This window comes from Meriones unguiculatus, chromosome 2, assembly GCF_030254825.1.
Source record: "Meriones unguiculatus strain TT.TT164.6M chromosome 2, Bangor_MerUng_6.1, whole genome shotgun sequence".
Classification (NCBI taxonomy): Eukaryota; Metazoa; Chordata; class Mammalia; order Rodentia; family Muridae; genus Meriones; species Meriones unguiculatus.
In genome coordinates, this window is record NC_083350.1 from 114,037,643 (window position 1) to 114,063,626 (window position 25,984).

Below are 25,984 nucleotides of genomic sequence, written 5' to 3' on the forward strand. Positions count from 1 at the left end.
CTATAATATAATTTCCTGAAATATTGACTGAGATTGTACTGACACACAAATCCAAGTTGGGAAGCACTGACACCTTGAGAACAGTGAAGTGTCCTATCAAGAAAACAGACTGTTTCTCCACTTACTTTCTTTTCAGTTTTGTACTGAAGAAACATTTTATTTGTTTTCTATTAGAAAAATCTATATATTTCATTTTGGGACAAGATGCTCATGTAAATGCTGTTGTATCTTAATTTCAACTTCAACTTTTCCATTGTTGCTATAGAAGACAATAATTTCCTGTGTATTATCTTTATATCCTATCTTGTTCAATTTTATTGTTTTAGTTGTTCATTATTCCTTTAGATGTTTTTAACAGAAGATTATTATGCTATCTTAAACAAGGATAATTTTCTTTCCTCCCAGTAAGAATACAATTGACTTCTTTTTATTCTCTTACTGAACTAGCCAGTATTATAGGATGATGTTGAAAAGCATGAAGGAAAAAAAAAATCAACTTATGATGCCAGAGTAACAGTAGTTCAATTAAATTTCTTAGTAAATATAATTTTGAATTTTTTTCCCTCAGAGTCACCTAGCTTACTATTTACTTTCAACAATGTTAGCTCAGAGCTAATGTGATGCTACAACTTAACAGAATGCTCACACTTATAGACAATGTGAATTTAATGTTGAAAGTTATAATTAGCCATAAAACTGAATATAACTAATTTTAAAATTAATCATTTCTTCTTTGTTTAATTCTAATTTCCACCTGATTTTTAACTCTATTTTATTTAGTGAAATCACATATGCTTTTAACCAAAACAAACCAAAAACAAAACAACAACAAAACTAAAGATGGAGTCTCTTTGATGATATGCAATAATAATCTTTCCGTATATGTGACAGGGAAAATGAATTGCAAAAAGGGTAATAGAGGCTTAATTTCAATATAATTCAGACTTTTTATAAAAGGGAAAAAGTAGAAAGTAAATGATTTTGTATTGCCTCAATCCATTGTTTTCTTGTACAACTGAAAACACTACTTCTTGTATTTTGTGAAAATAAAAGGTAATCAATTATACACTGACCTTGGACTCATCTAATCCAAGCTTCTTTAGAGACATTCTGACATAATCCAGAAAGGAAGAACATTTGGAATAAATTTTACCAACGTGCCGATCACTGCAAAACAAAAGTGAGTATCTTTTTAGTTTTTCTAATTTAAAGTGTAGATGGTTTTAAATTTCAACATGAAATATGTTAAAATATCTTCCATATATATTGCACAAAATGCAGATGTGATAAAATGAAATAATACTTTTGTAACATCTGTAAATGACATATCAGGATCCGCTTCTGAGAATTCTTGGAATACACAGCAGTGGCAGATAATTTTCTGCACACAATACTATGTAAGATACGTTTCAAATTTATACTACTAAAAATCTCAGTTTAACGAGAAATATGTCCACAGAAGTTTCCACTGTGCTCAAAACACATTTTACTTTTCTTGGCTTGACATTACTTTGCACATTTCATTGCAACATGTTCTAAGAGGGGCAATACTTCAGCAGCTTTTCAAGGGAACTACCAAGTACTAATAGCCAACTGGGGTCTGACTATCAATTATGTCATGCAGATTTTATTATAATTTATACAAAGTAGCATGAAATAGTTTTCAATTCAAATAATACTATGATAGTCTATCACATCTCTCAACTTTGGCATAATGTAAAAATCAGGGGCATAATCTAGATGGTATCAAAAGTGATCAATAAAACCCCATTTACTGATGAGAGAATATTCAATCCGTGATTAGACATTATATTCTATCCTACTTTTGCAATGTATTTTAGATTTCTTTATCTTTCTGTATTTTAGATTATCTTTATCTGCTATTTCAAATAGCAGACTCAGTTCTTCTTCTATGTCATATATTTCTAATTCCAAATATTTCCTGAATTCTTTTTAAAATAACTGTTTGAGAATGTTATACATGGACAAATGCATATACTTCCATCAAAACTACTCCTATTTCTTCCTAATTCCTCCCCTTATCCTCCATCTCTTTTCCTTTACTACTTTTTGTGCTGTTTTAGAAAACCCATAAAGTCCACTAAGTGCTGTGTATATGTGCATGGTACAGGATGATCTAATGAAGCAGGGGTAGGCCCTCAGCAGTCTAATAAAAACTGCCTCCCTGTCCTCCATTCTCCCTCAACTGCTAATAACTCTTGAGCTAGGGGTCGATTCTATGACCCCTCTCAATTCATGTTTGTAATTTGGCTAGTTTGATGCATTATGTGTGCAATCATAACTATGTGTTCAATGATGCTGTCATGTCTGGCAAATACAGCCTTAAATTCCACTACCCTGGGCTTTTACAATTTTTTTCACCATCTCTTCTGAAATGATTCCTGGACCTAAGGGTGAAAAGGCATACAGATGCCTCATTTAGAGCTAAGCACTACACAGTCTTATTCTCCGCTGGTTGCTTAGTTGTGGCTCTCCATATTAATCACCATCTACTGTAAAACGCAGCCTCTCTGATGAGGACTGAGAAATGTACTAAACTCTGGGAATAAAGATAAGAACAATCCTCGGACCCCGGGGAAAGCCAGCCCACAGCTTAAATAGCCTCTAGGTAGCCAACCCAGGCGTGCCACGGGGGCAATGCAGATAGGTCCACATACATGGAAGCAAGCCAGATCCTCGGCCTTAGCCAAATGTGGAGTTGTTTGTGACAGAGAGCACTCACCATCGGGAAGGTGGAAGGCGGAAACCAGCTCCATCTTTAAGGCATGGCATTACGCAGCTCTCTACAGTTCCCCCTTTTTGTTTTATACGCATCAGGCAAGAATAGAGGTCTGATCTCTGATATTAGAAATAAATTGGGACTTTGTACTGATGTTCATTTAAGTGTCATCCACCCAAAGAGCATCAGACCCGTCTGATACCTTTTTCTCAGAGGTGGGACCTGGGGCATCAACCTGCATGCAATCAGACATGCTCTTCTCTGGGTCCAAAGCGCAGTGCTTAGCCTCGCATCCTGAGCGTAACATTTTAGCTTTTTATGGTATCCAACCAAGCTTGGGGAGAATGTCCTGCTTCAATGGCTGTAAAGGCCTGAATGATCATGGCTGCATCACGCTGTTGTGAGACTCTAATCTTGCATATATACCACAGGCAAACCAAGGAGACCAACACCAGAAGGCCTGCTAAAGCTCCCATGCCCGCCCATTCCTTCAGATGATTCATGGCTGCAGCAATCCATGTTGATAATCCTGTGCCTAGTCCTGCGTCCACTCTGGTAGAATTTACCATGACAATGGCCACTCTCAGCTGCTCCATCGTAGTATCGAATTCTCTAGTCCAATTACCTAAAATATAGCTAGACAATTGTTTAGAAAGATTTGGAGCACAGGGAAAATTCTCATGTTGTATGCTAGTGACTCAAAGTCCAGCATACTTTCATTGACAGCCAAGTTGAGCGATTTGCCATAGGGTATCAATTTGCTCCTGCACGAGGTCAATCCTCTGATTGAACACCATCAAGCCTCCTTTTAGTTGAGCATTAATTCCTTTTTGTACATCTAAGGCATGAGCTACATTGGCTAAAAGGTTATTCAGGGTCTGAGGAGTCTGCACAGTATGACTCCTGGCTAATGCCGCGGTGGTAGCTCCAACAGCCGCCAATGAGATGGCAGTAACAATGGCGGCTGTAATTCCAAGATCCCTTTTCTGTCTGAAGAGAGTCATACATAGCGTGAGGGGCATCAACGGGCACAGGCACCCAGCGAGGCTAACCACTGCACTCAGGGTCAGCCGCTTTGGACCCAGAGAAGAGCATGTCTGATTGCATGCAGGTTGATGCCCCAGGTCCCGCCTCTGAGAAAAAGGTATCAGACAGGTCTGATGCTCTTTGGGTGGATGACACCTAAATGAACATCAGTACAAAGTCCCAATTTATTTCTAATATCAGAGATCAGACCTCTTGCCTGATGCGTATAAAACAAAAAGGGGGAACTGTAGAGAGCTGCGGAATGCCATGCCTTAAAGATGGAGCTGGTTTCCGCCTTCCACCTTCCCGATGGTGAGTGCTCTCTCTCACAAACAATTCCACATTTGGCTAAGGCTGAGGATCTGGCTTGCTTCCATGTATGTGGACCTATCTGCATTGCCCACCTGGCATGCTGGGGTTGGCTACCCAGAGGCTATTTAAGCTGTGGGCTGGCTTTCCCCAGGGTCAGATGATTGTTCAAGGTTCCTGAATAAACTGCATTGAAAAAAAAAAAAAAAAAAGATAAGAACATGGCGGGGGGCATGCATTGCTGTATTAGGTTGTCCCCTTGGATCTATGATCTGATCAGTTATGCAGTTTTTTGGCCAGTTAATACTTGTGGCATGGGCTTTAAATCCAGCCAGAATGTTGTTGGTTAGTTCCTTAACATCTGTGCCACTACATCAGTGGACATACCTTGCCATGCCAGTTACTATCACAGTTCCTAATATTTACAAATAAATGAGACTTTTTATGATTTTTTCTCTCCCATTCAAATTAAATGAACCTTCCAGAACCATGAAAATTACCAGTGAGGACAGAGCTTCCAGGTGAGTAAGCAGTACAGTTTCTCTACTGGGTTTTTATTCAATGGCCCGTGGTATGTGGGAGTGGGACTGGCCCCTTTTATAGGTTTTCCACCGTTTAAACTCTCACCTGCATCTATGCATACTATGTACTTTTGGAAGCATCTCCAGTAGTTTCTATAAGGCATTTCAAAGCTCTGTAGTGTCAGTTATCTCCCCAGTCTCTTCTCTCCCATCTCCCGCCCCATGACCCTTCCTGTCCCATTCCTTCTTTTTTCTCCATCATACCACCAGTGTTCTACCCCCATCATTGAAATCTTTCTTCATTTCTGTTTATATATCTTTTTAGAAGATTTTTTAAAAGAAGAATCAATTTGTCAGATCTCTACCCCAAACGTACATAACTTTTAGATTAAAAAAAAAAAAAAAGGAAAAAAAATCCTCAGTTATACAAGCAGGACCCACATTTATACCAACATTTCCCAACCTTCTCACACACTGTTCATTACATTCTAGACTTTGGTTTCTCCTTTGAAACGACTGGTTACTGGTTTGGATCTTTGACCACACTTTTGCTTGTTTTACCTATGCACGCAGTCACTTCTGAATAGAATTGGAGGTTCCCCACTCTCTTTAGCTGTACTAGTCTTTCACATTGAAAAAGCTCAGGTGCACCTGTTCTTTTTTGGTAAAGTAGTTAACAGTTTTCTTTTTCTGAATTTTAACAATTTACTTATTCTATAGCCTTTATTATCTTTTCATTCAATTTCTTATTTTACCACTCTCTTGAGTGAAAAGGAATTTGACAGATACAGGTGGAAGAATCAGAAAACAACTTTTACAGGGTGTGTGCCTTTTTTCAATAATAATACATCTCATGTGTAATAGATATTGATATAGTAGATAGGTACAGCTTAAAAATCACAGAATATTAGCTGAACTGAGTAGCCACCCAGAAAAGATGCCATTTTATGCCAATTTCTGCTTTTCACGCTAAGAATGCTTGTAAGTATCCTCCCCACCCCCAAAAAGAAAAGCCATTAATTCTTTCCCTTGGTGCAAGGATTCTATTTATTCTACAGTAGTCACTGTTCCCTTTGGAGTTCTTCAACAGAGAAAGCACCATAGATAAATATATAGTTTTCAATTATACTAGTTCTACCATCTACTAGCTTCATAATAATACCAGTAATACCTAACTTTTAGAGAAACTGCAAAAATTACCATGGATAACACGTACAGTTCTTAGAACGAGACACTGGCTCTTTCTATGCATACTATATTTTCATTTTAAAATAATTTATTTTGTGTGTGATCATGGGTGTGGTGCCGATGTGGAGGGTAGTAGACAGCTTGCAAGAGCATGTGTACTCTTTTCTACTATGTGGAGCTCGGGAACTGAATTCAGATAATTAGGTTTTGGAGCAAGCACCTTTACCCAGTGAGCCATCTCTCTGACTCCATTAAATAAAAAACCATTCCTGAATTCTTAAATTTGTGTGTGTGTGTGTGTGTGTGTGTGTATGTGTGTGTTACAGGCCATAGTATGGCTTGGGTATATATGTATTTCCGTTTACACTTTACTTTTTCAGACAGGGTCTCTCACTGACCTGGAACTCACCATTTTGGCTAGACTGGCTAGCTGGCAAACCTTAAGGCTCTCTTGCTTTGCTACTGTGTTCTTGGTCTGTGATGGTTTTTACTGTAGGCATGGTATGTGGGTACATGAGATCCCAACTCAGGTCCTAAGGCTTGTGCAGGAAGCATTTTACTCAGTGAGCTATCCAGTAAGCTCCTGAAATTTTTTTTAACCTATGAAAATATTAACATTTTAATATTCAGGATGTATTCATGTCTGTTAGGTTATCTTTTAATTTTTGTTTAAATTTTCCCTTTTTGATAATCTCATACTTCTTTTAATCCTATCCATCCTCCCCCAACTCCTCTCAGATCCATCACATTCCTCACCCACCCAGCTTTTGTGTCCCCCACCCTTTTTAACCCATTAAATACAATTTGTATTTCCCACATATTCTTGGATATTTGGATTTCCACTGGCATGTGGTCAACCTACGAGAGGCCAGCATCTTAAAAACTTTCTCTGCTAGTAGCTATCATCTTCCAATAGTTCCTCTGCCAGGAGTTGATTAAGTAACATCAAAAGAACCAGAATTAGATGCCACTGCAGGCAAATGTAAGATTATAAGTATAGATGGACTGGATTGATTCCCGAATTTTATATATTGTACTGCTTAAAAATAAAAGAAACATTTTAAATTTTAATTTAATCCCTTTATTGTTCCAAAATCTCACAGCATAATTATTGTTAACACTACTTTTAGTACATTAAACAGTAATTTGTTGTGTAGGACATCTGGAATCTTTTATTTATTTGTATTATTATATTTATATTTAGCAATAGCAGGAAGAAACTATAAGCCAAATAGAACTAGAAAGATGATTGGTTGGGTCACTCTTGCTTTTTAAATTCTTCAAGAGTGTCTCAGGAATCTTGAATCTTAAGTGTAGGATATGAACCCTTCATTGAGTGAATAAGCCTGTAATGTGGTTCTCTGAGTGTTCCAACACTGTATCCTCGGCAACACTGGCACTTTTACAGCTTTTTGAACACACTTTAACTATAAACATTATTCTTGGAACATTCCTTCTACTTTCAAGTCTTGTCCTTGGAAGCCCAAACTCCCTTTAAAACCTACCTCAAACACTGCTTCCGTAAGGATGAATGCCTCCTCTGGAATTCTAGATGAAACTGGAATACTGACACAAACATTTATTTCACATATTCTTATTTTTCTGATTATCCATTTCTTGATATTTTAAGCTAGTAGGCTTTTCCAAGAAGAGTATTATAATTTTACTTTCTTTCTGTTTTTTTTTTTTTTTTTTGTTCTTCTCAATGCAGTTTATTCAGGTCTTTCTGTTTTTTTTATTCCAAATTTTGAGCTCATTGTAAGTTACACACTAGCATATCACAAATAAGTATTTGTGTTATATGCATATTCATAACTACTGATAAAGATATGACATTTAAAATTATGTCTGCAATTACTACTCTAAGCAGCTGAAGAAAACCTTCTACTGCTTTATTCATGTCTATATTGTTAATGCCTAGTATGGTAGGAATATATGGTAAGATCTCAATAGTGGAGCTAATCATTAATCAAATAATTTTTTACCAGAACAAACTTTGCACAGTAAGAGGAAAATGTATTACTAGAGTAAACAAGTCTATTTATTGTACTCAGATTACAAAAAAAGGCAGGCCTAACTATACAAACAAGAATTAGTACATAGCAAAAACTATTAAATGAAAAGTGCAAAGTAAAAAATCCACTGTTTCTTAACTCATTTAACCCACAAACATCTCCATGTGCCTACATGTCATTACTAATGCCATGAAGGAAAATAGTATGGAGAGGTTTAGTAAGCTGCCTGATACCTGTTTTTACCACTTCAGTTAGTAACTCCTGCCAATACTACATCCAGCAGGGCACGGATTGAACACATGCTTTATATTACCAAGCTGCAAATGAAGAATGGTCACCTCTGAGCTGTAGGTAAACTGAGGTAGGCATATTTCAGGACACCTTTCTATGCCTAAAGCTGTTATAGGATAGCTATGAAAATCTCTTGTCACACTTAAGGAAAAGTGATTTTGAGACTTTGTGATGCAGACTATGAGCTATTTTTTGTAGTTGCAAGAAAAGGATTGTTATTGACCACTCTTCAAAAGCATCTACAGTTGTAAGGATAAATACTTAATTTTGTTGGTTAACATGAGAAAAAGAGGAGGCCTAAGACCTTAAATACCTAAATTATAGAAAATAAATGAGTGGAATACGCATATACAAAAACAGAACATGAGTGTATTGTTTTTCAGTACTGTTAGTCATTTTGTGAGAACTTGCTGTAACTATTCTGCACCTTCCAGCTTTCTAATCATCATTCCTAACAATGGAATTTTCCTACATAACTTCAGAATGTAACAGCCTTAAATAAAAAGTGCTAACCCCATTTTTTATTATAAAACAAGGTGCATTTAGAGTCTGCTTGGATAATTTTATTACTTACATCACATCTTCACTGCCTTAATTTATACTGAAATATTTCAATAAAATAGAAATCTTTCAATTCATTACTTAGGTAATATTTTCTATCAGAAAATACATAAGACTAAAGGTTTGAATGTTATGTTCTTTCTTTTTTCTGTATCATTGAAACCTTTTTATTTAGATTTATTATTTATTTATGCATATGTGGGCGCATGTGTGCATGTGCATGTTATGTGCAAAAGAAGCAGCAGCTGTAAAAGATGTAGGCTTCCTTAGAGTTAGAATTTACAAATGATGCTGACAGCTCACTGTGGGTGGTGTGAACTGATGCTGGCCCTCTGGAAGAACAGCAAGTGCTCGTACTCACTGACTCACCTCTCCAGTCCCTTTTTGTAAGTTGCTCCTCATAGGCTCTTTATTTTCATTATATAAAAAGGTTCAAGGGTGACTGCTGAGGAGGCTCAAAAAGTAAAAGCACTTGCCACCAAGTCCTTATCTATTCCAGGACTCATATGGTGGCAGAAAAGAACTGCCCCCAATAACCTGTCCTCTGACCGCCACACAGGTACCACTGTACATGGACAGCATCCCCCAAACTCTGAAACAAACAACAAAACCAAAAATGTAATAATTTAAAAATTGCATGCTGGAAAAACTAAAATACTCAAGGGAAGATGCTCAGTTGATTGGTTCAAGCCTGAGAACCTGGGTTCGATGCCTAGGCCTGAGAACCTGGGTTCGATGCCTAGGCCTGAGCTGAGAGCACAGACAGAGCTTGTGCTTTTCACCCAGCCCTGGAGAGCTGGAGAGATGGAGAGCTGGAGATAGGTGCATGGCCAGCCAACCTAGGCTTTAGGTTTGGTGAAAGAACCTACCTCAAAGGAGAGTGATCAAGGAAGGACAGACCTTAACCATGTGCACTTGTACGCACTTTTTCACACACATCAAAATAGACACAAGCACACACAACTTTACATTTTTATCTCTGGAAAAAAACACAAGCAAGCAAGCAAGCAATAATAACAAAAATACAACCTGTGCTCTAATCCAGGATACCCAAATTATTTAATATATGCTATATGTCAAATGAATAAAAAACAGAGAAGAGCTGATTCCTATGAGCATTTAAATTACATGACACCAAGTAATATTTGCTTGGTATATCATTAATATATTATAGAATATTTTATACAATTAATTTATGATATATATAGGCAAATAATACTCAGAAGAAACTGTCAAAAATACTTGCAGGCTTCCAGACAGATGGAATATTGTCACATATAAAATTATAAAGAAAAGCAAAGACCAGTCAGCCAATGAAAAATGTTGCACAAAAGTCCAAAATATACAATGTGCCTATATTTACTACAGCTAACAGAAAATACTAATGTAAACAGTTCCATTTAATAAGAATCTTAGTACTTTACAGTTATTGACAAATATTTGTCACATTAAAAAACCATTAAGTGCTTCATTGTGCTGCTGTCAGTTCCTTTGGATTTTGAATAGGCATAAACTGACTTATATACCAATGGAGGTCATCCTCAGAAGGGTCAGAACAATTCTTTTCATGATTTGTTGGTGTTTTTCAGAGTTTGTTTCACAAAGCACTGAAAGAATACTAGCATGTATATATTTTGACAGATGAAGTCAACAAAGACATTTATTAGAAAACTAATAAACACTATGTTTCAAGTATTGTTTTGAGCAATAACTGAACTTTCAAAGTATACCTTTAAGATGTCATCATCAGTCTCAATTACAAGGAGGAAAACCGAAGGGAAGCGACTCTGAAGCACAGGACCTCCCTGCGATAACACTGGGCATAAGATTAATGCCTGAGGCATAGAGTTCTTTTGCTTATGATCTCTTTTATTTTTTCTTTATATTCATGTTTTTGAGACAGAGTCCTGGAAAGTTACCCAAACCAGTTACGAAATGGTAATCTTCATGTCTTAGCCATGCCAACATGTTTTAAATAAAGGTGACTCTGCTGTCTCTCATCCAGTTACCTACTCTTAAAATATAAATGTGCTGTAGGAATCCAGGCAGGGGGTTCATGCTCCATATGATGCATGAACTTGCATTAGGAACTTCTCTATTAAAGTACTTTTACAGCACTGCTTTGAAACGACAATATAGAGGACATCAACTTACACTGATCAAAGTCTGATTTATCCTTTTCCAAAAGCTTTAAAAAATACTCTGTGAGCTGCTTATCAAGTACTACCCCAACTTAAAAGGGAGACCTATAAGAATACAAGAGGCCTACAGAACACCTAATAAATTAGACCAGAGGGGTCTTTTCTGAGACTGATCCTCTAACCAAGGACTATGCATGGAGATAACCTAAGACCCCTGCACAGATGTAGCCCATGGCAGTTCAATATCCAAGTGGGTACCATGGTAATAGTAACAGGGACTGTCTTTGACATGAACTGATTGTCCTGCTCTTTGATCACCTCCCCCTGAGGGGGGAGCAGCCTTACCAGGCCACAGAGGAAGACAATGCAGCCACTCCTGATGAGACCTAACAGACTAGGATCAGAAGGAAGGAAAAGAAGACCTCCCCTATCAGCGGACTTGGGGAGGGGCATGCATGCAGAGGGTGGAGGAAGGGAGGGATTGGGACAGGAGGAGGGAGGGAACCACAGGGGGAATACAAAGTGAATTAAGTGTAATTAATAAAGAATTAAAAAAAAAGTACCACCACTTGTACTAAAGAAAAGCAAGAAAAAAATGTCGTAGGAGTTTCAGGATGATCAACAATGTAAGTGCAACAGGGAATAGCAATGAGAATCAGGAGAAAAAGCAAAGCAGGGAGGAAGTGAGAAGCAAGTGAGGGTGATTGGTAGCTATTTGGCAAATGATGACTCTTAGTGAAGAACTGAAGGAAGAGAGTGAGAGAGCCACACAAGTACCTGCCTTGGGGTGATATTACAGCCAGAGAATAGAGGATACAAAGCCCTAGCTGTTCTGGCATTTTTAAAAACATCAAGGGACTCAGTATTTCACAGAATAGGTGAGAAGCATGCTTCATCACAAAACAATAAACTGTAGGCAGCACAGATTCTAGGCAAAGGAAGATTAAGACCTGAGAAATGACTATGGTCTTCTTCCATTCCTGGCCTGCTTTCCCATGCTTAATGGCATGGTCAGAACAATCACAGCCTGTGGATCCTGGGACTGGGAGTAAGGTAAGAACAGCCAGGGGATGGAGACCTCAGGCAATGAAAAACAGACTTCCTGGGATACAGGCTTCAGAAAGACAGCTTATTTAATTGGGGGAACAAAGGCAATTTTCCTTAAACCTTTGGAGAATGCATAGAGGCTTTTGGGGTGAGTGTACATCATTGGCTGGGGCCAACGTTCGGGGAATGCCTTTTTTATATGAAGAGGAATACCAGGTGCTTATTATGGACATGCCATAATAAGGAGAGAGTAAGTTCAATGTGTAACCAGGCTGCCAAGCTAAGTGACCATCTCACCGGTGGCAGAGGTGGGGGTCCTAAAGCTACGTGCACTGGGATTTTAGGGGTTTGGACAGACCTTGACCTCAGTCTTGCTCCAGGCCCAGCTCTCTGGGTTTCAAGTTTTCCTGGTCCCACAGTATTCAGCAACAGGCACACTAAGGCTCCTGAAAGGGGTGGTTTGCTCCAGTGGGAGAAGTAAAAACAAAGCAGAATATATTCAAGGGAAGTAGAAAAGCAATAACAGCACGCCAATTTATTTATTTATTTATTTATTCATTCATTCATTTATTTATTTATTGGAAAGAAAGCATAAAAGACCACAGCTGAGTTGGGAGATGATCAACAGGAGAAAAATGTCCAAAGAGGACTTTGGCCATTAAGGAATTCATAAGGTGGTTGAGGAGTAGAAGAGCAAATCATTTTACTATGAATATCATTAAAAGGCAGTGATTACAGTTTAAGTAATATGGGAGGAAAGAGGATCAAAAAGAAAAGAAAGAAAAAAGGAAAAAAAAAACCCTCCTCCATTGAGTTTAAAGGACATGCTCTAGGGTAAAGAAGTGGTAGAACTGGGTAAGAGAATATGCCAGATAGACAGAAGAGTTCCAAAAAGCAAAAAGGGCATAAAACAAGTTACATAAATAATGCAATAATCTAGTAGAGCAACGGTGCATGGGCAGCTGCTCAGCGAGCAAAGAATATTAAGTGGAAAGGATATCTGTAACAGATTAGAAGTGGCCTTCAGTTAGACAATGAATATCTTTTAGTTTGGGCATATAAAGGTTAAGAACTATCAAATATTTTTAATAAGTTAGAAAAATGGAATTATTGTCTGAAATAAAAATGATAGGAAATTAAAAGCAGATTACAAGACAGCCTATCAAGAATAAAGCATGGCCACCATGCTAAAGAGGAATTGTATTCTTTTTAATAAAAGTGAATACACTAATTATGACTAAAATTCTACTCAAGGTAATCTAACACTACCTACATACTTTTCCAAAATTAAAATCATAAGAACATGGTGATGGTATACAGTACTCTCCAAACAACAGCTGTATGGATTTATAGGAAATAATGAAGCAGCTGTACCTGAAATAAATGAAAACAAGCACACAAAAAATAGAATATATAGCCAGCACTGTAAAAGATCTATGAACTTATCTTGTACTGGTTACATGTTAATACACATTGAAGATTTCAAACAGCATTTAAAAGACCAATCTTTGTAAAATATTAAATTACATTTCAGTTAGAAATGTATAGTACTTTTAATATTAACTTGACCACACACTGAAGATTAAAGGGTCTTCTGATGGAAGGAGAGGAGGATTTCCTCTATCAGTGGACTTAAGAGAGGGACAGGGAAGAGATGAGGAAGGGAAGAAATGAGAGAGGGAGCTACAGCTGGGATACTAAGTAAATAAACTCTAATTAATATAAAAAAATTTAATTAAATTTTTTTCAACTATTAAAAAAGGTCTTCTGAAGTTTTAAAGCTCTGGATTTTCATTTTACTATTTGGTCATACTAAAGAAAAATAAGATTAAACTTGGTAACTTATAATTATAACAGAAAAACTTATCTGTTTCTTATATAGTTGGGTATGGCTCTCAATTCAGAACAGAATAACATGGATAATGCAGTATTGATGTAGTTCAATAGTGAAGTGTTTGCCTCGCATGTATGGGTTCATCCTCAATACAGAAAAAAAAATTAGAATATAAGTAAGATTTAAACCTTGTGAAATTCCTTCTTTGGTGCTTCATTCCCTTAGGAACTTTCCAGATAAAGACTAATTATGAAATAAAGGAATTTCTATAAGTTATTGACTTTAACATGAACTCAGTGGCTGGCTCTTTGATAACCTCCTCCTGACAGGGAAGCAGACTTACCAGGCCACAGAGGAAGGCAATGCAGCCCATTCTGATAGGCTAGAGTCAGAGGGAAGAGGAGGAGAACCTCCCCTATCAGCGGACTTGGGGAGGAGATGAGGGAGGGTAAGATTGGGAGGGGATGGGGGAGAAGGCTACAGTTGGGATACAAAGTGAATAAACTGTAATTAATAAAAAATTAATTTTTAAAAAGTTATTGACTTTAAGTGTATTGAGTGCTAAACCAAAACTATAATGGAATAAAATGTTATGGTTAAGTCCACAAAAAACAGTGACTTCTAATCTTTTTTTTTTCCTAATTTTTTTATTAATTACAGTTTATTCACTTTGTATCCCAGCTGTAACCCTCTCTCTTGCCCCCTCCCAATTTCACCCTCCCCCACCTCATCTCCTCCCATGCTCCTCCCCAATTCTACTGATAGGGGAGGAGGTCTTCCTCTTCCATCAGACCCTAGCCTATCAGGTCTCATCAGGACTGGCTGCATTGTCTTCCTCTGTGGCCTGGTAAGGCTGCTCCCCACTCAGGGAGGGGGAGGAGATGATCAAAAAGCCAGACACTGAGTTCAAGTCAGAGACAGTCCCTGTTCCCCTTACTAGGAAACCCATTTGGAGACTGAACTGCCATGGGCTACATCTGTGCAGGGGTTCTAGGTTATCTCCATGAATGGTCCTGGGTTGGAGTATCAGTCTCAGAAAAGACCCCAGTGCCCAGATATTATGGTTCTGTTGCTCTCCTTGTGGAGTTGCTGTTCCCTCTAGGGTTTTTTGTTTGTTTGTTTGTTTTTGTTTTTTTATCTCCCCCTTTTCTAATCTTCTATTTTTGGTTGTAAGTCTAGCCTTTAATGGCTGAGCCTTCTCTCTAGTCCCTTTCTAATCTTAAGACTGTATAAGCAATTACACAGAGAAGCTTACAGAATAATACTGGAGGTATTCTAGAACAGGTTTTCACCTTAAGATAACTTAAACTAAACAAAATATTAAACAATTAAGTCACAGTATTTTTTCTGTTTTCTGTTCTACAAAAACTTATGAGTAGATTTCAATCAACTTCAGTTCATACTCTTCTGGATGGCTCAGGCACCTGAGCTCAGGGAATGGAAGCTTGGTGTCCATTAGGACGATGAGAGGCAGTGAGCCCTTCAGAGATGGAGCAAAGGGGAAGTTGTTAGACACTTAGGATGTTGCTGTCTTTACAAGGGGTTAACACAGGTAATATGGGACCTTCAGTATTCACAAGGATGAGTTGTTTTAGGACTCCTTTCTAGGAAGCTCATGAGGCCCTAGTCTTAGACCAGGAAATACTGGCAATGAGGGCTGCTGGGGAGTGGGGATCATTTTCCTCAGTGGTATTGCCATTGGAATGTTATCCATGCATCAGTAAATAACCCCACATCCATGCTAATGCAAGCAACCCCAGCTAAATCAGGATCATAATGCACAAAAGGACTAGGGAATAGGAGGGGGATCTTGTTGAGAAGGGGTACAAGGGGAGGATGAGTAAGAATACAAGAGGCCAATCAAGGGTAAATATGCATAATTACTGAAACCAGGATTATAGGCATGCATAAAACTGTCAAAGGATTTAAAGAAAATAAAGACTCTTTCCTACACTCTCTTGTAGCATCATCTTGCCACCTGAGTCTTTGTGCAACGGTTCTACCACAAGGACAACACCCTTATCCCTTCCCTTCTGTCTTACCTTTATTTGGTATTCAGCTCTCTTATATACATTTTAGCAAATACATGTATGCACTAATACATCCATACCCTAGAATATCCATTAAAGGCACTGGATCACAAGGATCTTGTAATCATCTTGAGAGCTTGCATTTTAGTTTTTCAATGTATGTATTTTAAAGAGTTCTTCAGCATTTTTGTATGTTATTATATTCCTCATGAGTGTCTTAAATTACCATAGTTTTATCATTAGACACACTATTTTTCATTCTCTCTTTTGGTCATTTAACAGAATTTCCCTATATAGCCTAGGTCAGCCTTAAACTTTGATATTCTTGCCTCAGCCTCCTGAGTAGCTAGGATTGAGGTGTGTTTGACCATGCTCAGTTCTAGATAAGGCTGAATTTTTAGTTAAGATTCTAGTGGTACTTAAAAAATATGCTTTTTAATGATGCCTGGGTAAAGAACTATCTTTCTAAAAATCTGACTACCACCCTAAGATCTTCTGTTTAGTAGCTTCCCACGACTCAACATAGTAAAGTAGTGGATACTCATTCCAATAGCCAAGACATTTTCATTATCTTAAGGATCACTTGTTTTGCTGTCTTTCAACCATACCCAGTCCTTCTCATCCTGCCTTCCTGTACTTCCCCCAAGCCCCAAATCAGAAGTATCCTGCAACTTCTGTAACTTTTTCATTTCAAGAATGTATTGGAATGGGTCTTGTTGGTATAATATACTTTTGGGATGTATTCAATTTACCCTTGCTTGTTCAAATGTTGATTTCTCTCCCCCACTATCTGTTTTCAATCCAGACATTGCATTGAGATGCTTATTCTAAGCATGACCTGTCTCAAGTTTGTGTAAACATGCCACAGTTTGTTTTCTATATTGTCAATTCAAACAAAACAACCGGCCACAATGTTAAGCAACGGAGAGGACAGGGTGGGACATACTGGTCTGAAATGGGAGGAGGAGGAAGGAAGCAGGAGAGATTGGAAACAGGAGAGGAGAGGAGGAGACTCTGGAGGAAGAGGTCTTGGAATCATGTGGAGAAATGAACTGGACCTAAGATATCATTAAAAGCAAGTATAACGGGTGAATCTGAATGATAGGAAGCTATGCAGGCTTGGAGGTTTAGGATGGAGTAACTATTGCCCAGCATTGTGCTCTAGGTTAAGTAAATAAATCCCAGTCTCTGTGTGGTGATTTGGACATATAGCTGGTTTAGGAATGACTGCTACTTAACTGAAAGCTGTATCAATAATAAACATCAATAACCAACAACAATTACCCTGTTGCGCCCCACACCTTGCCCTGTTGCAAGCACCAGGAGTAAGCCCATGGCCTTGCGTTTACTAGAAAACTGCTCTTCCATCAAGTTATGTTTCCATTCCCAAGAGTGTGTAAAAACAGAATCACACACACACATATATACTTTTATAATTGGAGTTTTTCATTCAACACAATTCTCTGGAGATTCATTCAGGTTGTTGTATATATCAAAATTTGCTGCCCAGTGAGAAGTCTCTGGTAGAAACTATCATAAATTGTTTTAATTAAATATCTACTGATGGACACCCATTTGTTTTCTTCCATTTGTGCATGCATGAATAAAGTGCTATGAACAACTATAGAGCAAATCTCTGGATATTTGAAATGACTGGTGGACGGGATTCATCCTTGCTACTGCTATGACCACAAGTGGTCTTCACTGATATTGGAGTATCTAATTATTGTCGAGAAAGAATGTAAATTTTGATTCTTTATTACACTGTGTTTGGTGGGAGAAAGGGGGCATTGCTGAGTAGTTTTATAGGGAGGAAATCAAGCTTTAATCATTAATAAACTCAATGGTCTCTGTGCAAAATTTTTTTCAAAGAACTAATAAGCAAACAAATAGGCCTCAGAGAAAGAGGATGCAGGCAATCCTAATGAGATCTGAGAGGCTGAGGTCAGATGATAGGAGAGGAGGGCTCCCCATTTCTGAGGAATAGGGAAGGGTCTAATGGAGAAAAGGAATGGAGGGTAGAACTGGGTGAAGATGAGGGAGGTGGTTACAATCGGATGTAAAGTGAATAAATAATCAAAGTAAACGAACACTGATTATAATTTGTCCTTCATAAATTTACCCAAATACTTAAAAGAAACCCCATTTATCTAACAATATAAAGCAGCTATTTTTATTTATTTATTCATTGTTTGGTTGCTTGGCATTGAACCAAAAGTATTTCACATCCTAAGCAAACTATCTCTAGGACCAAGCAAAATTACAAAATAAAATTTTCATACCATTTGCTGATGCCATAATAATCTTTAATAATATTCTGAAGAACAGCACGATAGAAGAGTGATTCGGTAGGCAGCTGAAAAAAAAAAACAAACAGATGTATGTGTAAAAATAATAAAGGAAATCTAGAAAACAGAATTAATATTAGAGACTTGAGGTCCAGTAAATGTATACGCCTGATTTTGTTAAATAGAGAGAAAAACTTTACAGTGTCCTATTGAAATTCCAAGTATGTTGGTAAATCTATTCTTGTTTCAAATACTGTTAGTTACAAACTGCTTTCAAAGTTATCCAGTTTTTACTGGCATAACTACAAAGTAGATGACAATGTTTATATTAAACTCCTGAAGTAGTTAAAATTTCTTATGCTTTTGAAAAATTGCATAAAATGATATTAATATATTATAAAAGATACTTTTTAAGTACCTGTAAACTTTAGAAAAATAAAAAGTAGAATGAGAAAGTAACAATAGACTATATGAGACACATTTGCATTTTAAACATGATAATATACATAAATAAAATGGACAGAGAAAAACAAACAGGACAAAATAGATTATCATTTCCAAGTTACCCCAAGCAAACAATAGCTTTCCAGTTGTTTCCTAAAAGAAAGAAAGTATAAGTCACTTTATAGTGCTCATTTTTGGAATAACTATGTTGTTCTGTCCTGGTGAGTACAGATATAGATGGGGTTGGGGGGAAGATAGTCAATATATTTCAAGCACTCTGTGCCTGGCTGTTCTAGGAATAAACTGGATGTGGCTTAGAATTGACTCTTATTCCTTCACAAGTAGTATATCCAGCGAACACTTTTAGTGCATTGTAAATTCAGGAAAAAATATAGAGAGATTGTGAACCCTTTGACTATATATACTATGCATCCAATGCACAAGACTAGGGCAAAGGGGACAAGCTACAAGTGAGGGTTCTGCAACTAATTAAGGAAACTACACTATACCATTAAATTCCTCCTGTGCATCATGTTCTGATGTAAGGCTAAAATAGTAGCCAATTCCTAAGATTGAATGGAAGCATAAGCAAAACCTTAAAAAATATAAAAACAGTCATACTAGTGGAGACTAATATGATAGAGGCCCCTCACTATTTCACAGCCCTAGGGAAACCACTAAGAGGCTTGTACTGTAGAAGTTAAAAATCTAGCTGGAGATTGAAATCCTAGAGTTTGTTATCTTACAGTTGCCTCCTGCATATTGGTGCATAATGATGATACATAACTATTGATTATTATTAATATTTAATATTGATTTATCTTTTAGTTAAACAGCAGTTATTCCTAAACCAGCTGTATACCCAAATCACCACATAGAAACTAGGGTTTATTTAATTAACCTATAGCACAATGCTGGGCAATAATTACTTCATCCTAAACTTCCAAGCCTGCATAGCTTCCTTCCTTTTAGATCTCCCATATAATACCTACTTTTAGTCATATCTTAGGTCCATTTCATTGCATGTTTCAAAGTCCTCTCCTGTAGTATAACTCATAGTCCTATGTATTTATCAGCAAAACTGACAAGAAGTTTGAACACTACATTGGAATGCTCTATATATTAGACTTGATATTTATTTTCAAGATAATTATCTTCCATAACGGTGATTATGGTTGACATTTACTGAGTACTTACTATACATTTTAAACATTTTTCCTGTTTCTATTAACTTCATGCACCATGAGACAGCTTAGACAGGCAAAATGAATAATCCTAAAAAAAAACTGCAACTGCCACCACCACTTAATTGACCAAGAGTAAATAGTACTTGTTATTGCTATTATTATTTTAAAAATAGAATTAACATTAATATTCCTTGAAAAGAAAACAATACTTTTTAAAAATTTATGTTCAATATAATAATTTTATAAAGATTTTAAAATATGATCTTTAAAATTCCTATGTTTCATGAATACACAGTAGAAGATAATACATTGTATGGATATCTGGGGACATAACAAACTTCTGTTCATACCTGCCAGTCTGGCTATTTCAACTAATGACTAATTAAGTTGAAAAAAGTTATCAAATAGCTAAATGAAACATTTCAAATTACACTTAAATAATACATTTAACGTTACTTCATTTTCTTTGCTTGAACAAACTCCATAAAAGCCTAATGTCACCTACAATGTTCGTTAGAAATATTTACAGATTGTTAATACAATATGAAGAAATGAGAGGTTTGGTATAAGAGCATAATGTGGAAACTTTCCTCAAACCTTAATGTGTCATGCTGTAAGTTCACTTTACACACACAGAGGATGTATGCACTTGAATGTACAGCGGTGACAAGATGGAGTGATATCTATTAAAATCTACCAGGTTTCAAGTTCAATAGCAGGTCAAATTTGAAGAGGACTTGAGAGAAAAACTATCTTGTTCATTAGCTACATTAAACACTCTCACTTACCCCTTGGCCAACTGCAACCCGTTCCAATGCCTTAAAGAAGAAAGAAACAAGACAGAGATTGTTGACATATTTAGTCTTATGGGATTTATAAATATACTCTTAAGGATTTGCAATAGTGACAATCAAAAAGATTAATTAAGTGATAGCATGTATGTTTATATAGTTAAAAGTATTAATATTACTAAAAATGTTACCTCATATGCTTGTATAAATTAGGACTAATTTATAATGAAAAGTGTTATATATACAAACACATTCATATTCTAATTATACACTCTGTGAATTGTAAAAGGAATCAGCAGGAAAAAAGGCAGATTCTGACTTATGTTTAGTGTGGCTAAACAATCAAATCCAAAGCTGCTCTTATGTATGATAATGGCACAGACGTAGTTATAAACTTCTTTTTGATATCTTATAGTTTATGGAACATGTAAGTTCATCTTTTTAGTTTTCCTCCAGTGCTGAGAATTAAACCAGGTTCCTGCTCTTAAATGCAGGTGTTCTACCAGTAAGATACCCAACCCCATCTGTTAATTTCATCTTTTGGCAAGTAAACATGAACAGATTGGAGGTGGAAGAGTATTTCAGGGGAAAATCTGTATGTCATGAATTTAGAGCACAGTTTCAAATGACCTAGCATTAGAAGAAAAAGAACTTGTTAAAGTGTAAACTGGTCCCACATGTTTTGATGCTTTTTTTGGTGCTACTGCTATTTGAGGGGTGGAGGGGCTGTAGAACACTTTAGAGACAGTTTAGGTGGTAGAAATCAGTTACTAGTGGTGGACCTTTGAAAGTTATACCCACTCTCTGGTTGGGTCATGATGGCTCTGCTTAAAGATGTGCAGTGCTGTGAACACTGTCCACAGTGCCATGAACTGGGGGGGAATGCTAACTATATGAAAACGTGCTTCCATGTATATTACAGAATAAATGTACTACAAATTAACTCCCCTAAAGAAGTCTATTTCAATTTCTTACCTTTAGGGTATAAGCCTGGCAAGCAGTGTTCCATGCTCATTACAATCTAAGAGTGACTGTTATTCTAACAATATTCTGAGTGTGCTTCATTTACATATAAAATGAAGGAAAAAGAGAAATTTCCAGGGAAGTAATGTCCTATATAAGACAGTGATTATTTGAGAATAAATAGATTTCGAAGCTATTCATTGTATACAAAATCTCTGCTGTTACTTATATGCACATAACAGTAGAACAGTAATGTAGAAACAATGGGCTTTGAAAAAATTCATTCATCTAATGGTTGGACATTAAGCAAATTCTTCAGTCAACTGTATTTTATTCTTAAAAAAGTTTCTCTATGTGTAAGTAAACCTACATGTTGTGATGTCCAAGTATAACAGTGAAATGATTGAGAGAAGTAAACATTCACATCTCCATTATCACTTTTAATTTGCATACATGTAAGAGTACTATGTTCAGAATACTTAACAATGTAATACTATAATATTATAGTCATGCTTCTATAATTTAGTTTTCTAGAGTCATTTTTCCAAACTAACTGCAATATTTAAGCTCCATGACAATAAATATTCACCTGTAGTAATTAGCTTGCCCTTTTGTAAACTCACATGGTAACATGGACAAAGAATGTCAAGGGCTAAAGTGAGTGATCTATATTTAGGGACACTAGTCAAACCACACAAATAAAGTTTTTACTAGTTATTTCTAACACATTTTAATATCTTCCTATTCCATACAAAATTAGAAGATAAATTGATGTTTACAAGTATACAGACACTACCAAGCTATATATAAAGTACTGAACTAATTCTGTGTTTAATTCTGGTAGTTGATGCCTTTCATTTCATAAAGAAAACAGCCACATGTAAACTTTTCTATGATGCTGTACATAAAATGGATGGTTGAATACCTTCACCATTATGTTTTTTACAAATTGTAATGTTCAAAAACATTAATGGTTGTTAATTAATTAATGGTTGTTAATTAACCCATACCAAACATGCTGACATTCTTGCATTACGGCCACAGCACCATCTCTCCTCTTTCAGATAGCGGCACATAGGAAATCCCGAGTTTTCTTGAGCACATTCTACAGACGGGAAAAATAAAAATTATTTAAATAAAATTCTTCCTCTTCCAGTTACAATAAATAATGTATTGAGAGAACATATCAGTCATTGAGGCAGTCAAACAGTGATGAAAATGAAGTGGTGACAAGATGTTTAACAGTGCATTCCAGGTTTGTCAACGGACAGCTTGTTAATGTTATCAAATACATTTGCTCAACAACAGCTACCTCGTGTTTAAGCTCCAGATCTGATATGAACCAATTTGCCAAAAACTATTTATGTAAGACTTAGTGAAAGCAACTTAAAACTCAACAGTTATCCTGTTTAGTGTAACCATAGGAGACAATTAATGACATAGTAGACATTTATTGCTGTCCCAATTTTCTAAGAGGAAAAAAAAGTACAACAGCTGGCAATTTATTAAAGAAAGTATGAATTCATTCCTAACAACACTGCAGCACCATCTTTCCTGTCACTGTGATCCTTTCTTTGGAATGGAACAGCTGTATGGGCTCTGAGCTTTTCACTGTTTTAAGACGCTGTAATGTTTTTAGACTGCACTGCCATTTGGCTTAACTGTACTTATGGTTCAAATGACAACAAAAATCAACATTTCTACTGCCAACTAATTCAGACTACACAACTTGCTAAAGCGCAAACACCTTACATGGAAATATTAAATCCATTATGCTTTGGGAAGGAAAATAAGACATTTATGTTTTAAATTGAGTTTCAGATATTAATGTTATTAAAATTGTGACAAATAATTAGAATTTGAAATAAACATACATTGTTGTTATATCAAGAAAAGCCTACAAACTTGAAAAAATACTTTAAAGAAAATGCAAATGAGGTATATTCTACTAAGAAATGTCTATACTATAAAGGATTGAGTGACTTTTGAAAAGAGATAAAGCTTCAATTTTACGTAGATGATTAATCATTGAAGTATTAAATTAAAATTCAAAATATACCCTATCAAAAGCCAGACTCAAAGCCAGACTCCTCTTCTACCTTCAGAATTGAAGCACACATAATTGTAGTACCAATATGATATTCAATACTGTGAAATACTACTGTAAGTGCTTTACATATACTGACTTGCTTTAGCCTGTGTAGGAGTTCTGTGAACTAGGGATACCATTATTTCTATGCTTCAGATAGGGAAATTGGGCATAGCCAAATTACGAAATCGTATTGATTTGCACATTCTTCATGGGTAGTGTGACTCCACAGTTCATGGTTTAGTTATCAAGCTATATCAACGCACATTCACAATCCATCTCACTTGCAATTGCATAAGTCAGGTAGCCCTTACATTCTACCCAGACGGCAGTGTTCGCTAACTACTTCTATTTTCAAGATTACGTGAAAGAAAGGTTTGAGTCTTGCTGAAGGTCTTATGACTTAACTGAGACATAGTTCTAGGTTAATGAAAGAATAACCCACAGCCAGATATTACTGCAAAGAATGAAGCACTGGAAAGCAGGTGTGCACTTTTATTTACTGTGGTCAGAACAAAGCACCCACTAATAAAAGCTAATTCCATCCTCCCTGTTCTTTGTACAGAGAGAGGGTTTATTACTATGGAGAGTCAACTGAAATTTCCAGTCTCCCTCAGAGTTACTACTATATGAATTGCCTTTGGCCAGATGAATGGGTGCAGAAGCAATGGACACAAACTCGTATTCTAAACTCATATTCTCTCCATTATTTGTTTAGCTGAACGTGATTACTGTGGTAGCCTAACTAAAATGATGGAAACAAGAGGGACAGAGCATGAAACAATGGGACAGAAGAGTCCCATTGAAGCTGTTTGTTCATACCAACTCTAGTTGTCACCTTTGGCCTGAAACAGAAATATCCCCGTGTCTTGTTTTTTTATTAATTTATATTTTTTATATTAATTAGTTTATTTACTTTGTATCCCAGCTGTAGCCCCGTCCCTTATTCCCTCCCAATCTCACCCTTCCTCCCTGATCTTCCATGCCCCTCTCCACATCCACTGATAGGGGAGGTTCCCCCTCCCCTTCCATCTGACCCTAGTTTATCAGGTCTCATCAGGACTGGCTGCATTGTCTTCCTCTGTGGCATGGCAAGGCTGCCCCCCTTCAGGAGGAGATGATCAGAAAGCCAGCCACTGAGTTCATGTCAGAGACAGCCCCTGTTCCCCTTACTAGGGTACCCACATGGATATTGAGTTGCCATAGGCTACAACTGAGCAAGGGTTCTAGGTTATATCCATTATATCCATGAATAGTCCTTGGTTGTAGTATCAGTCTCAGAAAAGACTCCTTTGCCCAGATTTTTTTTTTTTTTTAATCTGTTGGTCTCCTTGTGTAGCTCCTTCCTGTCCCCTCCAGGTCTTGCAATCTCTCCCTTCTTTCACAAGATTCCCCGCACTCTGCCCAAAGTTTGGTTATGAGTCTCAGCATCTGCTTTGATACACTGCTGGGTAGTCTTTCAGAGGCCCTCTGTGGTAGGTTCCTGTCCTGTTCCCTGTTATTTCCCTCTTCCAATGTCCATCCCGTTTGTCTTTCTGAGGGAGGATTGATCATTTTACCCAGGGTCCTCCTTTTTGCTTAGCTTCTTTACGTGTACAGATTTTAGTATGTTTATCCTATAAGTCTAATATCCACTTATAAGTGAGTCTTGTGTCTTGTTTAAGCCAGTCATTCTGATTCTGAACCTATTATGCTTCCTCAAGTTTTTCTTAGCAGTCTTAGAACAAGGTTTTTGTTTTGTTTTTTAATCAACCTGATCTTATCATAAGCAAACACCCATGGGATGAAAGAAGAAATACATTAAGAACACCCATAAAGCAATAAAAGGATAGTCATGAGATAGTTATGTCCTAATTATTATGGAATATCTTTTAAGGATGTGATATTTGAACAGAGACTTAAATCAAACGAGAAAGTAAGCCAGTTGGCCCTCTGTTTCCAACATTCAATGTCTCCAGGGACATCAACTAAAGGGCAACATATTTTTAAAAATTCAGTCTATACTAAATGAACATAGGCAGATACCCTTTTTTGTGTCATCATTCACTAAACAAAATGGCACAACAGCTCTTTATGTAACATCTACATTTATGAGGTATCTAAGTTATGAATGATGTTTTAAAAGTATAGAGAATTGTCTATGTGAACTGTGTGAAGATATTATATGACTTTACATGAAGAACTCAGACATCTGTATCTTTAGGTAGCTCTGATGGAGCCTGTAACTGATGAGCTGATGAAATTGAGGGGCAACAGTATCAGGGACGATTCAGTGAAATACCACAAAGAAAAACTCCTATGCTTCCAAAGAGATTATTCTCCACAGTACCTTCTTATCAGCCCCCAAATCATAACTGAATAGCAAATTTCTAGTACCTTCTAATATCACAACCTTACAAGCTTGTAAGCAAACAAACTTGTCCAATTGAAAAACAGTAAATGAAAGTAAATTTATTTACTCAAGAACACAACACAAACTCTTCTTAAATGAAAGAAAAGAAGGAACCCCAAAACAAAAA

General features: G+C 36.7%; 1 protein-coding gene across 9 annotated transcripts in view; it reads right to left on the bottom strand.

Moving 5' to 3' along the window:
* Mettl25 (methyltransferase like 25) overlaps positions 1–25,984 on the bottom strand; it is an 81,925-nt gene that overhangs the window by 19,899 nt on the left and 36,042 nt on the right. For 3 of the 9 annotated variants that reach the window (XM_060377975.1, XM_060377974.1, XM_060377978.1), the window contains 4 exons: positions 22,387–22,481; positions 20,411–20,440; positions 17,986–18,059; positions 1,074–1,167 (listed from right to left, as the gene is read on the bottom strand). In XM_060377975.1, the coding sequence (XP_060233958.1) occupies positions 1,074–1,167; positions 17,986–18,059; positions 20,411–20,440; positions 22,387–22,481 (293 nt within the window). Of the gene's footprint in view, positions 1–1,073; positions 1,168–8,989; positions 9,244–17,985; positions 18,060–18,557; positions 18,589–20,410; positions 20,441–22,386; positions 22,482–25,984 lie in introns of those variants that run through there. The other 6 variants (XR_009590016.1, XR_009590015.1, XR_009590017.1 and 3 more) reach the window with 5 other exon arrangements.